This window comes from Phlebotomus papatasi, chromosome 2 (assembly GCF_024763615.1).
Source record: "Phlebotomus papatasi isolate M1 chromosome 2, Ppap_2.1, whole genome shotgun sequence".
In the NCBI taxonomy this organism is placed as follows: Eukaryota; Metazoa; Arthropoda; class Insecta; order Diptera; family Psychodidae; genus Phlebotomus; species Phlebotomus papatasi.
Genome location: NC_077223.1, coordinates 57,035,062 through 57,051,472, shown reverse-complemented (window position 1 = coordinate 57,051,472; position 16,411 = coordinate 57,035,062). Strand labels below are relative to the sequence as shown.

The following is a 16,411-nucleotide window of genomic DNA, read 5'->3' as shown; positions in this document are numbered from 1 at the left end:
TTATGAAGTTTTCAAATTATATTTGAAGAATTTTCACTAAACAAGTAACATTCTAGAAGAGTCAAGGAGCAAATTTATTTAATTCTCTTCAGAAAAAATATGAACTTAATGTGTTGAATCGTCTGTCAAAGTTAAAGCGTCTGGAAATGATTTTAAATTAGGACATTTACCCTAGTCTCTTAGGAAAATTCAAAATATGTTGACACCCCTTCATCTGGCGCTAGAAAATCCAAATATGAGAAAAAAATTAAAAATATGTGTAAAAATTAATTTCTTGAGATTTTTTAAAAGTTTTCCAATTAGATTTTTCATCAGATTAAATAAATTACTGATTTCTTAGTATGAGAAGTGTATGAAGTGCAAGAAGTGCTAGAAGTATTGCCACATTTTCGAGAGTATTGCGAAATTTTGGAAGTGGGAAGGACACTTCCATACAAATTGTGGAAGTACCTGGAAGTGGTGTACACATTTTCACCCAAATATCTCCCCCTTGACTTGGATTTAATTAAGAATAATAACAAATTTGTCACGTTCGGATTTTTTTATTATTATCAATAATCTAATAATTCCTTTAATAAGGTTTAATTTTTACCGTTTGCAATGCTTATAAGAACTTTGAAACTAAAAGGTATGGAGGCATGAAAAGCCTTGGTGTACCTTCTTGGTTCATTCATAATGCTTTTTGTTGAATTTATCAAACATCCATATAAAAAAAAACCTAAAAATTTAGCCACTATCGTACATTCCCACAGCTAATAAAAGATTCCTTCTTGTAAAGTGAAGTGTTAAGAATGGAGAAGATTTTGTCGGGAAAGATCTCAGAAGATACTGTTCGCCATCCCGAACATCTGGATTGTGAGAGACATTAACATTTTCCCCACTGATGTCCTCGCATAGCTTCGTAAAGTCCCAGAGATTCAGGGTACAATCCAGAGATCCTGAGAATTTTATGCAATATTCATTGCTTAAGCATTTCTAATCTCTTATTCCATTAACAATTTCATGCTTACCTGAAGCTAAGATTGTACCATCTCGACTGAAACATAAGCTATGAATAGTGGAAGTATGCGTGGTGAAAGCAGCAATTAAATGTCCATGGGCCAAATCCCATATGTGAACACGATGATCAGCAGCTCCAGACGCCAAAAAGCGTCCGCACATGGAGAAGGCAAGAGCATAAATTGGTGCTTTATGACCAGTCATAAGCCTTACATGATTCCCAGATACACAATCCCACAATCTAACAGTTCGGTCACTGGACCCGGTGGCAATGTAGTTAGAATTAGGATGAAATTGTACACAGTCTACATCAGCTAGATGTCCGATAAAAATTCTCAATGGCTGATGGGAATCCGTTGCCCAAAGACGGGCTGTCTTGTCATGTGAACCTGTGACAAAGTAATGGCCATGTGGTGAGAATCGCACATCCCACACTGGAAACTGATGTCCTTTGTAGACCACAACACACGTCCAGGTATGCAGAGACCAAAGCCGAATGGTGGCATCTTCTGAACAAGATAGCATCATAGAACGATCTAAGGAAAAGGCACACCTGAAAACACACAATATCATTTCCTTTTATTTATAAATTTAAAAAAAAAATGACCAGTGATAAGCCCAGAAAAGCTTATGGTAGCAGAGATTCTTTACAGGTGACCTCGGAATAGGGATCTGCGCACGGAGTAATCTTGCGCGAAAGCGCGCAAAAAAATTTTTCGACTTGCGCGCGATTTCTTTTCTTGCGCGCAAGCTCTATTTTTGTGCGCAAACTCTTTTTTACGCGAAAAACATTTTATTTGAGACTGAAGAAGTTAATACCAAACAACAAAAAGGCTCCAGTTCCCGGTTTCCAGAAAAAGGGTTTTGTTTCTCTGTAGGTTCGTCATTCTTTACACAGTATATTTTGTTCTGAAAAAAGTGGCACGTTTGGGGAAAAATCAGGTATTAAGGAATGGTTTCACGGAATATTTTTTATTACTGGTATTCGTATATACCTTATGTATAAATTGCCCTTCACATTAAGGAATAATTTGATACAAAAAAGATATTCATATTGCGCAAAACATTTTCCTTAATATTGTCCCACAATCTGAATTATATCTCAAACGTACGACTTTTTTCGGAACTAAGAAAGTATTTAATTTGCTTTTACGAAAACAAACTATATATTGGTTAAATAGCTCTATTTAAATTATGTATATTGCGTTATTTTGTGTATTTCTTTTAAAAAAAATCTTTTGAAATCGTTGAAAACATCAAGAAAATATAAGTATACGTTGCATATACAATATCTAAGGCCAACACATTCTTATAAAACTGTATAAGAATGTCTAAAAATATGTTCAGTTTTTGTCTCTAATAATGACATAAAATGTTTAATAGATGGCTAGATTATTTCTCAAATGTTTTTCAAATGCACATACTATCTCCATGTAATTTGGATAATTTTTAGGAATAAGGCAACTATAATTCAAAACTTTGTAGAATACCAGCGAAATTTTTTTAAGCAAAACCCTTTTAGCATTAGAAAGTACAACGACTTATACGTAATATTTTTCATTAAAGTGAAAATAAACATTCATTGGTTTTGTCAGAAAAAATTCTTAACTTTTTCAGCTATTTGTGTCCCTATCGTCCGTAGAGGTACGAAAAATACTGAACTTAGGCAGTGTTGTGTATAAAATTCGCTCAGCTTAAACATAAAACGGTTAAATTGTGCATAAAACTCTCAATGCTTAGCATTGATTAATTAATCATTTTGCTGAAGCATGAAACGGCTTGTTAAACAGTCTCTGCTTGAGCTGTGCATATTTTAGTAAAATCTTTACCATTTTAAGCTTAAGCTGTGCGAGTATTATTCACTATCTTAATCATTTTATACTAAGGTTGTGTAAGTTTTTTTTAAGCAGAAGTTATACAGTTTTAGTGCACAATTTTAACCGTTTCATATTAAAGGAGAAGAAGATTTATAAAACTTTACACGGTTTGTGCTGAGGTAGTGCGGAATTTGTGCACAATTTCGACTGTACCACGTTTTCTGGTTGTTTCTGGAAAATTTTTGAAATCTATCTAAAAATTTCTAAAATAAGGTATTCTATTAATAAAATCATCCCAGAGGGTTTCTAGAATTGATCATACGGAATTTCTAAAATTAGTCCTAATGCTAGTCCCACAACTTTTAAGTTTAGTGAAATTCAATCGATTAAAATTTTACCTCTTACACTTTCACACTGGTATTGCCTACATATAATTGTCTTTTTTGTCAAGTGCTATTGATTTATTTCTTTCTGAAAGAGTAAGAATTAATATTTCGATTAAAAGCAGAGCTCTAACATTTTTCTTGCGGACAGATAAAATCAAGTAGGGGAGACCTGGGATGTTTGGGACATTTTTATCGTATTTTCTCTTTAAAATATTATTCCAAGGGGCCAGTAAACTGTTTTAGAATTTTTATTGCCCGTAGAATACCCATAAGTATTTACTTTAATAAAAGGATTCGATGGAGCTTAGAAAATAAATGGACTTTCTTGGAAGAGGGGAATGTTGAATGTGCAATTTTGTCCCTAACATCCTCGATCTTGCGCACAGAGGGACAAGAATAAGGATATTCGGGGCGAGGTTTTTTCCGGCATAAAATTTGGAATTTCTTGGAAAAGGGAATTTTGCAAAAGCATATCGTTGTCGCTCTTACTTTGACAGTCAAACGATCTACGCTTCACCCTTGGTTCCACCTAAGATTTCACAGAAAATGAAGTGACCAAACATCCCCACGTGTATTTTTGTTATTTAAAATGTTGAAAAATAGAGCATAATCTTTATAACTTTTTTTCAAAATATTTTCCAAAAATACTTTGTAAGCTAATGAGATAAAAAAAATTTTGTTCATTTATAGTTAGTATAAAACACAAAGATGAAAACTGCAACATCAGAAACCTACTACAGTAGACTCTCTCTCAATCGGGAATATGGGGCGAAATGTCATCCGGTTTATCGATAGATTTGGGCGTGAAAGCCTTTGTAAATTCCACAAAAAGCGCTCAATTATAAAGAATCACGATAAAATAGGAAGAACTATAGCGAATTTGAGCGAATTAGCTTCATAATTAAGCGTAAAAATTGTCAACAAAATTTGACGCCCGATTGAAAAAGAGCCGATTGAGTGAGAGTCTACTGTATTTTGATCAATTTTTAAAGAATTGTTTATAGAATCCAATCAATAAAACTGAGGATATCCAATATTCTTATCAAGATAGAGCTAAATGCTGCCCATGATTTCGTAGTGCATTAGTTCCATTTATTTTAATAATTAAAGAAAAATCCACCGTGTCTTAAACTACTCTGTTCCTAATATCTCCGGTCTCCCATATTTATTTATAAAAACTGTCGACATAAATTTCAATTTTCAAATTTTCTAAAATCAAATCCATTTTTTTTTAAATTAATGAACTTTTCTTTTAAATTCAATCCTATTTATTATAGATTATTGGGTTTTAGTAGCAGGATTTTTTTTTTAAATAAGTGAAATATATGATAAATCTCTTCTTATTCGCTATAGAATTGATTTCATCATCATTTTCAACCACTTATCGCTATCGGGGCGCGAGTTGGACTGATTTTAAAAATAATATATTAAATTAATAATAATATTAATTATTATTATTATTCATCTCAATATGAAAAAACGTAAAAGATAAATGCTGCGCGCATAAAATATATTTTGCGCGCTGCGTCGTAAAAATCAGCTTGCGCGCAGCTAGATATTTATTGTTTGACTTTCCATACGATTTTAACCAATTGCATTAAGCACTTCAATTGATCACTTGCCGATTACAGGCCACGATACCGATTACAGGGACGGGACGGGACGTGACGGGACAGGACGGGACGGGACCGGATGGGACGGGACGGGCCGTCCACGTAAATTGATTTTTGGCGATAATGAGTGTCAAAACTTGTAAATCCAAAATTTGGACCCGATCTGATGAGGTCGGATTTCACTTCTGACCACAAACGCTGAGATTGTAAAGAACCTCAGCTAAAAAATCTTCCCTTGAAATTATGTAATATAGGGAGTACTGACCTGTAAACTGGCCCAGAGTGTCCGTGGAATGTACGACAGGTTTCAGCCGTTCTATCGTCCATCATTCTCACGAGAACATCATCGGCATCTCTATCAATGTCCTTTAGCTGTTCTGCTGGCTTCATTTCTCTCAGTTTTCCTGGAGTCAATGACCACACACGTACGATGGATTCTGCAAATCCTACTGCCAAGAGACTTGAATCTTCGGCAATCTCAGCACAGGTCACACTATGGGCAGAATTGAGGAGAGTGTAGAAACAAACAGATGGTAAACTGTCTGGTCCAAGATTTACGCGTTTTGATGCCTCTCTCAGTGCTTTGATTTTTTCCAACTTGTCAATGTCACGAAGCTCCGGAAGAGGCATCCGATCAGCTGGTGGTGCATTTGGATCTGATTTTGATTTTTTAGACAACAGAGGATCTTTCTTAGCTTTTTTCTTTTTTGGCTTATCCGGAGCATCGGGATCTAGGTCATCATCCTCTTCAGGAGGAGCTGTCAGTGACTGAAAATCAGGTTCCTTGAGGAGCCCATAGTACACCTTGATCTTGTTATCCTGACGTTTTGCCTCTCCAGTCAGAGCACCGGCTGTAGCATCACACTGTGTCTTATTCCTGGCCACTCCTTCGTACAAATCAAAGTAGAGATGCTCATTGACAATATTCATTATAACGGACTGTTTTTTCTCTTGCAAATGCCTCTTTAGCAGAGACAGTGTGTCCCTCGAAATTCTTATGATGAATTCATTAGACTTGAAGGTATCTGTAAGATCATTTCCACTCATTTGATCTCTTTTGGTAACCATTGCCAATCGCCTAAGATCCTCCTGATAGTAGTACTCCTGTTCAGGCCCAAATTTCTCCATCAGCCTTTTTGCCTGTTCCTCATGGTTATTGTACACCAATTCTAAGTACATATGCACCAATACGGGATAGAGAATCATAGCCAATTCATGCTTATAGATGTCTAAAGACTCTGCCACAAAGTTTCTCAACGCCAGGAATGACGTCTCATAGATCTCCGGATCGCCTTCACTCTTATAAGCTGCTAACACGCTACTTACATCCGAGTCCCCAGGAACTGTATCAGGAATATCTGTTAACTGTGCTTCTCGACGCAGTATATCCTCCGTGCCCTGTTCCGGCCGGAAAAATTAAGATTTAGAAAAAGAAACAAAATGAAAACAAAAGATCCACTTACTTTCAAATTGTATTTTCGCAGCAGCTGTAGCACAGCTAGCAAATCATTCTTGTTATTATTGGCCATTTTAAGATTTATTTTATATTCTTAACTAAATAAATATTTTAAATATTCCACTGTTTTTACAATTTTGAGAAAGAAAAACACAAGACTGTCAAAACAAAGCAAATTCTGCCTGCAACTGGTGACCAGCGCCACCGTCAATAATAGAAACTAAAATGTTCCCCCACCCAACCGCTGAAACCGGTAAAACGACACGAACACGACACGAACTTTCCCCTCCAAAAAAACACATTTTTGGTTAGATTATTATTGTAATAAAAAAGAAAGAACATGTTTGCTTTCTGTGGAAAACTCTCTAATAAATCGTAGATTCTATCGTTCAAAATATTCACAACAGTGTCTAATTTTCGATCTAGAATAGCTGAAAAACTCACAGGCATGGAAAATCCAAAGGGAAATACTGCCACCCTTGATTCCATCGAGAAAAAGATTCAAGATATCGATGCACAAATGTTTCTTCTCAGAAAACAGAAAAGAGAGTTGGAGATTCAGAAGGAAAAGCTTAAGGAGAAGAACTTTGCTGAGAAATCTCTTGCTTTGTCAAACAAAAATTGGACAGATGGTAAGTAATTCATCCTTTCCGATTGCTAAAGGAAATCAACTAATTCCCTTCTTTTTTCAGACTTTCCATGGTCATCTGATATTCAGAAACATTTAAAAGGAATTTTTGGCTTTGATAAATTCAAAGAGTGTCAATTGAAAGCAATTAATGCAATTCTTTCTCGGAACAATGTTATTCTTGTTGCTCCTACTTCAGCTGGTAAAAGTCTATGCTATCAGCTTCCGGCATGTGCCACTTCCGGGGTCACCCTCGTAATATCCCCTCTGATTGCCCTAATGGAAAATCAAATGTGGAACATGAGAAAATTGGGCATAAAAGTTGAGATGTTAACTCAGTCAACAGAAAAAACTGATACTCAGAGAATTTTGAGGCAGTTGGCTGATCAGAGCGGAGATGCAGCTTTTAAGCTTCTCTATGTGGCTCCAGAAAGATTGGCCAAAAGCAAGAGGTTTATGAGTGCGCTGCAAAAATGCTACTTTGCAAAGAAATTGGATAGAATAGCAGTTGGTAAGAAAAATACTTGATTGGTCTTAAGGGTCTTAAGCATAAAGAGGTTTTACATTGATAAATTCTTTCTCTTTAGATGAGGTTCATTGTTGCTCCCAGTGGGGTCATGAGTTCCGTCCAGACTATAAATTCCTCGGTTCCCTGAAGACCACCTTCCCAGATATTCCGATTCTCGGTGTTACTGCAACAGCAACTGAGAAAGTGATAACGGATGTGCAGAAAATGCTCAATATTCGCGATTGTCTCGTTTTGAAATCATCATTTAATCGCTCGAATCTTTACTACCAAGTGATGGAGAAGCCTTCTGAGAAGAAAGCTGTAGTTGAGCTCATTTCTGGCCTCTTGAAAAGACGATATGCAGGAAAATCAGGAATAATTTACACATTCTCACAAAAAGATACTGAAGAACTAGCGGCAGCTCTCATTCACCAGGATTGTAAGGTAGTTTTTTTTTATATTTTCCTTAAGAATTTCTTGAATGGAGATGGATGTTATACACAAACACATGCATATATCGCTCTTCCGCTATTTTAGTGACACTTTTAGCATCTCTAGGGGAGCCCGGGGCAAAAAGTCACAAAACGGATATTTTATTTTTTTACAAGCTACTCGATCGCTTCAAAAATTTCTAATTAGCGCAGTTTTATAGGAAATTTACCGCTCTACAACTTTGTGAAGGTCATTTTCCTCTATTTTGTAAGGAAATACATTTATCGATCCGTTTTCTAAAAGGTAATTTTGTGATCATCCTCAAAAATGCTGGGGCAAATAGTACCAGACATTGGGCATTATAGTCATTCGAGGAGAGTTGGAACAGTAGTGGGAGAGATGGACTACTTCGCCTCCTGCCTACACCCTATGCACGATCTCTACCTCATTTGGTCTATTTGTGCCCTTTAACATTCTAATGAAAACCCCCAAGTTACAGCTTTCTAACTTTAAAATTGTGCGAGAAAATTGAAATTGAATTTTTTGGATGTCTGAAAAATGGGCAAAAATTTTTATTTTGCCATAGAAATACGTGTAATTTGGGGTTGAGGAGAGATGGAACCTAATAGTTTTGGCAACACTTCCGGTGTGAATTTTGGTCAATGTTCTTCAAAATCTTTTCAAGTAAATCTTAGAAATTATTTTCCCTAAATTTCTGGTAAGACTGACTTGATACACTCAGCGAAATTGCCATGGAAGTATATGAGCCACATATTCCTCAAAATAAATCATTTATACTGAAAAAATATAATAAACTCCAATAAATTCAATGAAATAGTGCTCATGTCTAAAATCACTTCCTTCCTATTCTAAATTAATAAAATAAACTATAAATATTTTGCTAAAATTAGGGGTGTTCCATCTCACACGAACTTTTTTTGACTGCCTCAAAATGCAACTTTTTTTAAATCCAATTTTTCGAAATGACTATTTTCATCTAGGCATTTCTAATATTGGTATTTTAAATTTAGAGTCTTCAAATGATAAATCAGTGAGATTCGTCTTGGTCGCGCATTCAAAACGTATCCGCAATATTGAATATTATTGTAGCTTGAGGAGAGACTCACCTAAAATATCGAAGGAAAAGAATTAATCTCTCCTTGTCGCCGGATCGCGGGTTCAGGGGCCTTTTTGAGGTTATTGCTATGCACTATTTCTTTTATAATTTTTCACGTCTTTTTACTTCACTGATTTTAATGTTCTTAACTCACTGTTTAGATTTATTTTAATTGATTTAAATTCACTTTATTTAGTTTAATGATATTAGGTAATTCACTTTATTTAAATAAGAATTTCACTTGCCGCGATGTGTACCTTTGTAAAGTCCGATTCCAACTAACTGACTTGCAATTTTATCATTGACACATCTTGCACATCCGGCAATGGCTTCGCGCCATTATTGCAGTTATGGCACCACAAGTGGCGCCATCCAACAAATATAAAAAAGGTGTTCCATCTCTCCCCGAATGACTATATCATATTTTGATTCGCTTTATTAATTCATCTACACCTTTGTAAAACAGAGTTTTCTCTGCGAGAAAAGTGAGAAAATGAGAAAAGCGCTTTTCAAGTTATTTTAGAAAAAAAACACACACTCACACAAAAGACTGCAAATCGTTTGACCAATGCAAACAACAAGCGGCGAGACATGATAATGACGTTTCTTTTCGCCGTGAGACATCAGAAATTGTTTCGGTTTTTGTTACTTTTTGCTCCATAGCTTTTGTTACTTTTTACCCCAAGTGACCATTTTTAATAAAAAGATATCTGGAGCAAAGAACCTTTGTGAAATTCTACAATAGATAGCGGATTCGTATTCAAAAAATCCAAATTATTTAGAAAATATTCACCAGTGCATCAATTTTGGAAAATAAGTAGGTAATAATTGTTATCTTCTGCAAGGAAAATATTTCAAAAATAGGGCTAAAAATTTCGATATTTTTTAATTTTCTAAATTCCTTGTTCGAATTCTAAGAAACTTACGACATTGAAGAAGGTCTATGGAGGCTATCCATAGAAAAAATTTTGAGCCGCTATCTCTTTCACCTTGGAAGATAATGAATTTTGAATTTTTCGATTTGTGACTTTTTGCCCCAGTCTCCCCTATATAATTAATATTTCAAGTGAAAGAAAATTTGAAATACTCAAATTTATCCCTTATGGTGTCTCCACAGTAGAAGCAATTTTCGTCAAAAATTGCCTTTTTTTAAAAAAAATTCTGACGTTTCTGCCTTGTAGTGTAAGGTCTGAAAATGTAGAAGTCAATGTGAGAGAGTGCTCCGAGAGAGAGAAAGAGATCCTCTTGGAGGGGGTTTGAGAGCGCGGCTATAAAAGAGCGAAGGATGCTGCCATCTTCCTCTTTGCCGCCCAGCCCTCAACAGATTAGTTCGTCAAGTCAAGTCAAGTGTCGCAATAAAAGCTTTTTCCTCAAGTCACAGTGTTTACTTCCGGTTTTCTAATAACGCGTGTCCACTCGAAATACGTCACCTATAAGGATAGGGGAAATTTTCTTAAAAAGGCACTTTTTAAAAAATTTCTAAGTATGTAGATACCATTAGGGCAGAATCACATTGACAGTAAAATGCTCATCCTTATTTCGTTAATTTACGAATTTTCATTGCGATTCTTACGCAAATTTTCCATTATCGTATTACCTTATCTCATATTCGGTTGCACTAGATGAAAATAATATAGGAAAATTGAAGAAAAATAAAATGAAAATTAAATAAACGTTGAACTGTACGATTAATTTCTCTTACAGTTTTCTTTGCTCACCGTTTATCGAATTTTCGTTTTATTTCTTCAATTTTCTTATATTATTTTCATTTAGTGCCAACGAGTATGAGATAAGGTAATACGGTAATGGAAAATTTGCGTAAGAATTGTGATGAAAATGCGTAAATTAACGAAATACGGTGAGGCTATGGCGAGCATTCTATTGTCAAAGTGATTCTGCCCTAAAGGATACTTGGCTCACCGGTTACTCATAGAGAAAATAATTTTTCTTGACTAGGGTAAATTAAGCTAATTCAAAACCTGCTCCAAATGGAAATTTTTCTCTAGTCCAAATGGAAACGTCATTGTTTTCACGATAAATACAGTACTAAATTATTATATTTATATATTTTCTATACCTTATTTTCATTATTTAGTTAATTTTGCTCAAAATAAAGCGAAAATCCTTTCATATTCACAAATTTTAATTTGTTAATTTCTCAGAAAAATTAAAAGTGTACCTTTTCACCATCGAATTTTTCATCGATCGACCATGTTTTCCAATGAAAAACACAATAAGGTGACTGTTGTTTATTCGTTTTGTTTAATATTTATGTCATATTTCTGACTAATTTTAGTTAAATTAAGTGCTAATCTGTATTGTTAATGATACGTGAAGTTTTCAAATGAAATAATTACCTATTTCGTGAACAAAAAGGGTTTTTTCTGAAGTGTCTGCAAATGCTTCAATAGGAAACCCCGGATATATGATTTTTTTTGGAGAAATTTTTTTATTGTTTAGAGTACATAAGGAGCAATTTTCGTCGAAAGCTCTTCTTTTAACAGATTTTTTGTACATTTCTTCCTGGAGAAAATACCGTCAATTTCTTAAAATAAAACAATTTTTGATATAAATTACTGCCAGTGTAGATACCTTAATAAACAGTTTCTTGGCTGATCGATTTTCTTTCAAAACCATTCAAAGAAATATTTATTAAACGGTAAATTAAAAAAAGCGTATTGTTTTACTATTCACGACAAATTTTTTGATTGAAAATTGTTTTTTTTTTAATTAATTAAAAAGTTATACAAATGGTAATTTTTATTTAATATTTTACTTCACATCTAGTAAAAATTTTGATAATATTTAATTTTTTCGGAGCAACTCGATCTGTCAAGTATTAATCTTCATCATCGCAACAATCAAATATCATAATTTCTGCATCTATTTACTCTTAAAAAAAAAATTGATATATATATATATATATATATATATATATATATATATATATATATATATATATTTTAAATGGAAATCAAAACTCTATACAATATTCATCAATAGATTTTAGCTTTAAAAACAATAAAAACAATAAATAATTAAGAAAAACACATTTTTGCAATTTGAAACTAGGCAATTTCAACCCTTAAACATTTATGAAGCTTCTTGGTTTCGTTGTCTTTATTAAAAACCATTTTTGAAAGCTTATGTCTAATAAAAATGATTGTATTTTCGAAAATACAGAGACGAAAGCCAAAGACTGTCAAGTAAATTTGCATGCATACTTGAGCAAACATCAAAAATTTTGAAGCACGTGATATCAAGATTTTTTTCTAGTTTTTCTTGGTTTAAATATGAAACTAACTTATGAAAATCGAAAATTATTTTAATCTTTCTTCATATAAGAATTATCAGATACACATTTCACGTTAATTAGGGAGTGCTGCGACAAAACGCTCTAGTGAAGTACTTTAGACAGCCATTTTGTAATATTTTTTTTTTTCGAAAAAAATAAAGACTTGATCGTGTCCTAAGAACTAAGAAAACCCGAAGAAAATAGTTAAATCGGAACTTTTTTTTCTAGGTTTTTGAAAAAAGATACGTTTTTGAGACAAAATTTTGCCTTTCACATGCTCTAAAAAAATGAGGAATAAGTTTTAATCAATTTTTTTTGCTCAACTGTAAGAGAATTTAATGCTGAAGAGAATCATTTCATTTGGTCTATAAGTTTTTTCTTAATCTTTCCCGAAAATTCGACAAAATTTTAAAAATTAGAAGTGGCGAAACACGCCTCAAATATTTGGATGTGCTTTCGAACGCATGCTATTCTGATCGGAGGTCATTTGCTTTCAGCTTTGTTACTTCGAATGTACTTCGAATAAGCTTCTGAAATATTTATGGTATATTCTAAGATAGTTTATCTATCGATTTAAACAATAAAAAATATAGACCACTTGATTTTCTAATTGACACTTCCCCTAATGGTCTCTACACACTAGAGAAATTTATGTCCATATTGGAGCAAATTCTCCAAAAGAATCTGAGACACCATAAGTTTATCTGGGTTTATGGTAATTTTTCTTGAGATCACTGGTGATTTACTGATCCTTAACACTAAGGGCCTCGACAGACCTGAGGATTAGCCGAGGGACGGCTTAGCGTAATTATATTCAAAATAATGATTAAACTGCATTTGCATAATTTTCCACTAAGTCGTCTCTCGGCTTAAGCCATAAGTGTGTCTAGGGCATAAACCTACCCACCGTTTTTGGTCGTTTTTCGGTCAAATTACAAACCGGGGTAGGGTAGGATACTCAACGAATTTGTATTGGAAAAGAGCAAAAAATTGAAATTTAAACACTAAAAAACATATTACATGCATATTTTAAGAAACTTATTAAATTTGACAGTGACATTGGTCCGTTTAAATATGTATTACTTTTAAACCGGTCAATTTGACCGGGTCATGGTAGGTTTAGTGTTAAAGAGGTAACTCTTTAAGGACAATTGGGTCACCGGTGACCCAAAAATGAAATTTTTCCTATGGCCTTCTAAAGTTGCATTTTGCTCTAAAAAGTAAGAAAAAGTGATTTTTTCTGACCCTCGTTTTTTTACCCTCTCGTCCTTAAAGGGTCAACCCTTTAAGGGAAGTAGAGCCGACTGTGGTATTAAAGAATTTTTGGTGTAGTAAAGGGAAATATTTTATGTTCCCAATGTGAGATGATTGTTTTTTTCCCAAAATTTCTGAGGTGAATGAAAATATCTTAATCTACGTAAGATTAATAATCCTAAAAACCAGAACGAAAACATTTTTATCAAGAATTAGTTCATCAAATTAGTTATAGTCCTTGAAGGTTTAATTATCGAAATTACATTATCATTACTTTATTGTCGGTATTATAAAATGTAATACATGATTTTTGCATGTGTTGCGAGTTATATATTTTTAAATTAATTTCTTATATTCTTTTCAATTCCAATTTAATATTGATTGTAGTATCTAAAAATAATTTAGTGTTTTTACGTTCTATTTAATGTAGGTGAGTCCTTATCATGCAAATCTTGATGCGGAAGTTCGCTCAAAAGTTCATGAAAATTGGTTGAGTGGAAAGATCCAGGCTGTTGTAGCAACTGTAGCTTTTGGTAAGTTTATTTACTTTATTTAAAAGTATTATTGTTGTATATTTATAAAAAAAAAATCATGAAATGTTACAATAAATGTAGGAATGGGCATAGATAAGCCGGATGTGAGATTTGTCATACATCACAGTATAAGCAGAAGTATTGAGAATTATTATCAGGAAAGTGGTCGTGCTGGACGAGATGGGGAATATGCTGAATGTCTAGTGCTATATCGCTTTTCGGACCTCTTCAAGATTACTACGACGATGTTTGCAGAGAATATGGGATTAGTCAATGCTTATGCTATGCTTCAGTTCTGCATTAGTGGATCACAATGTCGACGCGAAATTATGTCAGAGCATTTTGCTGAAGACTGGCAAGATGAGAACTGCCAAAAGATGTGTGATCGATGTTTATTCAGAAAGCGAATGAATCCTCCAAAGATTAATGTTGCCAGGCATCTCTGTGACCTTCTGCAAATAATTGAGAAAGCAGACAATATGGATATGAAATTAACAGGTTTGAAATTGATTGACGCTTGGTATCAAAAGGGACCAGTGTATTTAAGAGTGGCCAAACTCAAGCCACCATCTTTCGATCGATCCTACGCTGAGCATATTATAGCTCACCTGATTCTCGATGAATATTTGAAGGAGGAATTTCATTACACAGCTTATAGTACAAACAGTTACATCAAAAAGGGACCGAAGACATACAGCAAGATTGCAACCCTGGAAATTAATCGAACTAGATTTATAGATCTTCCAGATGATTATCCACGCAGGGATGATCAATCAGACGATGACATAATTCTTGTCTCACCACGTAAGAGGTCGCCTGAGAAGAGACACAGAAATGATAGGATATCATCGAGCCCGAAAAAGAAGCTTAGGACGGCCAGTAATACACCTTCATCTCAAGAATCCATCGAACAAATGGAAGTTGAAAGTGATTCAGGAGAGGACGTGGAAGTTGTACCGAAAGTTGAAGAGATTCCAAGTTTCTTTGTAGATCTTGATGATTCTCTATTTGAATAAATCAGATTCTTGAATTAATTTTATGTTGGTATTTTTAGTCAATCGAAATTTATAATTATGCTTCGCGAACTCAAAAAGAAAGTAGTTATATAATTCACTTTTTTTCAACTTGTGACACGGCTAGAGGCCCAACGGTAAGAGATATCGACTTCCGGTCTTCGACGAGCCCCCCCCCCCATAAGTCAACATTCTCTAGGACAGTTTTTCCTCCCACCCCTCTCCTTCCCTTCCAAAACTATGTTTTTTTCTTTCATTTTCGAATATGAATTTGTGACACGGATAGTGGCCAAACGGTAAGAGATATCGACTTCTGGTCTTCGATGACCCTCTATAAGTCAACACTAATGGCTTCTACACAGAGAAATTTTTTTAAAAAATGTCTTTTTAAAAAAAATTTCCCTAATTCTTGTAGGCAGGAACGTCCGAATTTTTTAAAAACGGCAATTTTTGACAAAAATTGCTTGAAGTGTGTAGATACCATATGACACTCTTTTTTCTCTTCCCCTCATCTTCTCCCTTCCCTGCAAAACCATGTTTTAGATTTATTTCGAAATCAGCCCCTAGCTTTTTTCATTGAATATATTTTAGAGGTATAGTATAGTCAAGGTAAATATTTTCGTCCTTAGACACTTACGTTCGAAAACATTTCGATATTGAATTTTCGAAGATCAAAGTTTAACCACTTTTGGTGGGCCTATTTTTCAAGAGATTTCCTTAAATTTGGATTTTTTTGAAAGATCTAGAAATTCCCAACCCGATTGCATTGGACTAGAAAGGTAAATCATTTACAGTAGACTCTCGCTAATTCGGCCCTTTTAAGATCGGGTTACTTTTTAATTCGGGCGGCAGTTAAATTCGAAAAAGTTTGTTGATATTTTTCAAGTTCGATTATGTTTATCAAATGAAGCAAATATGCTCAAATTTTCCACGGTTTGTCTTAGCTTTGATGTGATTTTGCATTATTAAGAGGTTTTCATGAAATTTATAATACCAATTAGCATGTAAACTCAATATGATTATGCAGGTGAACAAAAAATCATTGTATTTCAAACAATTTGCTGCCCGAATTTCTGTCTAATTCGGTTGACATTTCAGTCCCAAATGCCCGAATTTGAGAGAGTCTACTGTACCTTCTCGGATTTACTTTTTTATTTGTTCGTATATGCTTGTTAGGGTAAATGTCCTAATTCAAAACCATTTCCAGACGCTTTAACTTTGCCAGAAGATTCAGCACATTAAGTTCAATTTTTTTCTGAAGAGAATTACATAAATTTGCTCCTTGACTCTTCTAGAATGTTACCGTTTAGTGAAAATGCTTTGAATATAATTTGAAAACTTCTTAAATACAAGAAAAACA

The 16,411-nt window shown here is 34.1% G+C and overlaps 2 protein-coding genes across 2 annotated transcripts; one reads left to right on the top strand and one right to left on the bottom strand.

Annotated features, from left to right (window-relative positions):
• Window positions 1-522: 522 nt before the first annotated feature.
• On the bottom strand, window positions 523-6,484 carry LOC129801834 (transcription initiation factor TFIID subunit 5). The gene is made up of 4 exons (XM_055847192.1): window positions 6,279-6,484; window positions 5,081-6,213; window positions 1,011-1,552; window positions 523-938 (listed from the first exon to the last, which is right to left on the bottom strand). The coding sequence occupies exons 1-4, from the start codon at window positions 6,342-6,344 to the stop codon at window positions 727-729; spliced, it is 1,953 nt and encodes a 650-aa protein (XP_055703167.1). The 5' UTR covers window positions 6,345-6,484; the 3' UTR covers window positions 523-726.
• LOC129801833 (ATP-dependent DNA helicase Q1-like) lies at window positions 6,207-15,072 on the top strand. Its single transcript, XM_055847190.1, has 5 exons — window positions 6,207-6,903; window positions 6,964-7,410; window positions 7,487-7,851; window positions 13,936-14,038; window positions 14,120-15,072. Exons 1-5 carry the CDS (start codon window positions 6,720-6,722, stop codon window positions 15,052-15,054), a joined length of 2,034 nt encoding a protein of 677 aa, XP_055703165.1. The 5' UTR covers window positions 6,207-6,719; the 3' UTR covers window positions 15,055-15,072.
• The last annotated feature ends 1,339 nt before the right edge of the window (window positions 15,073-16,411 follow it).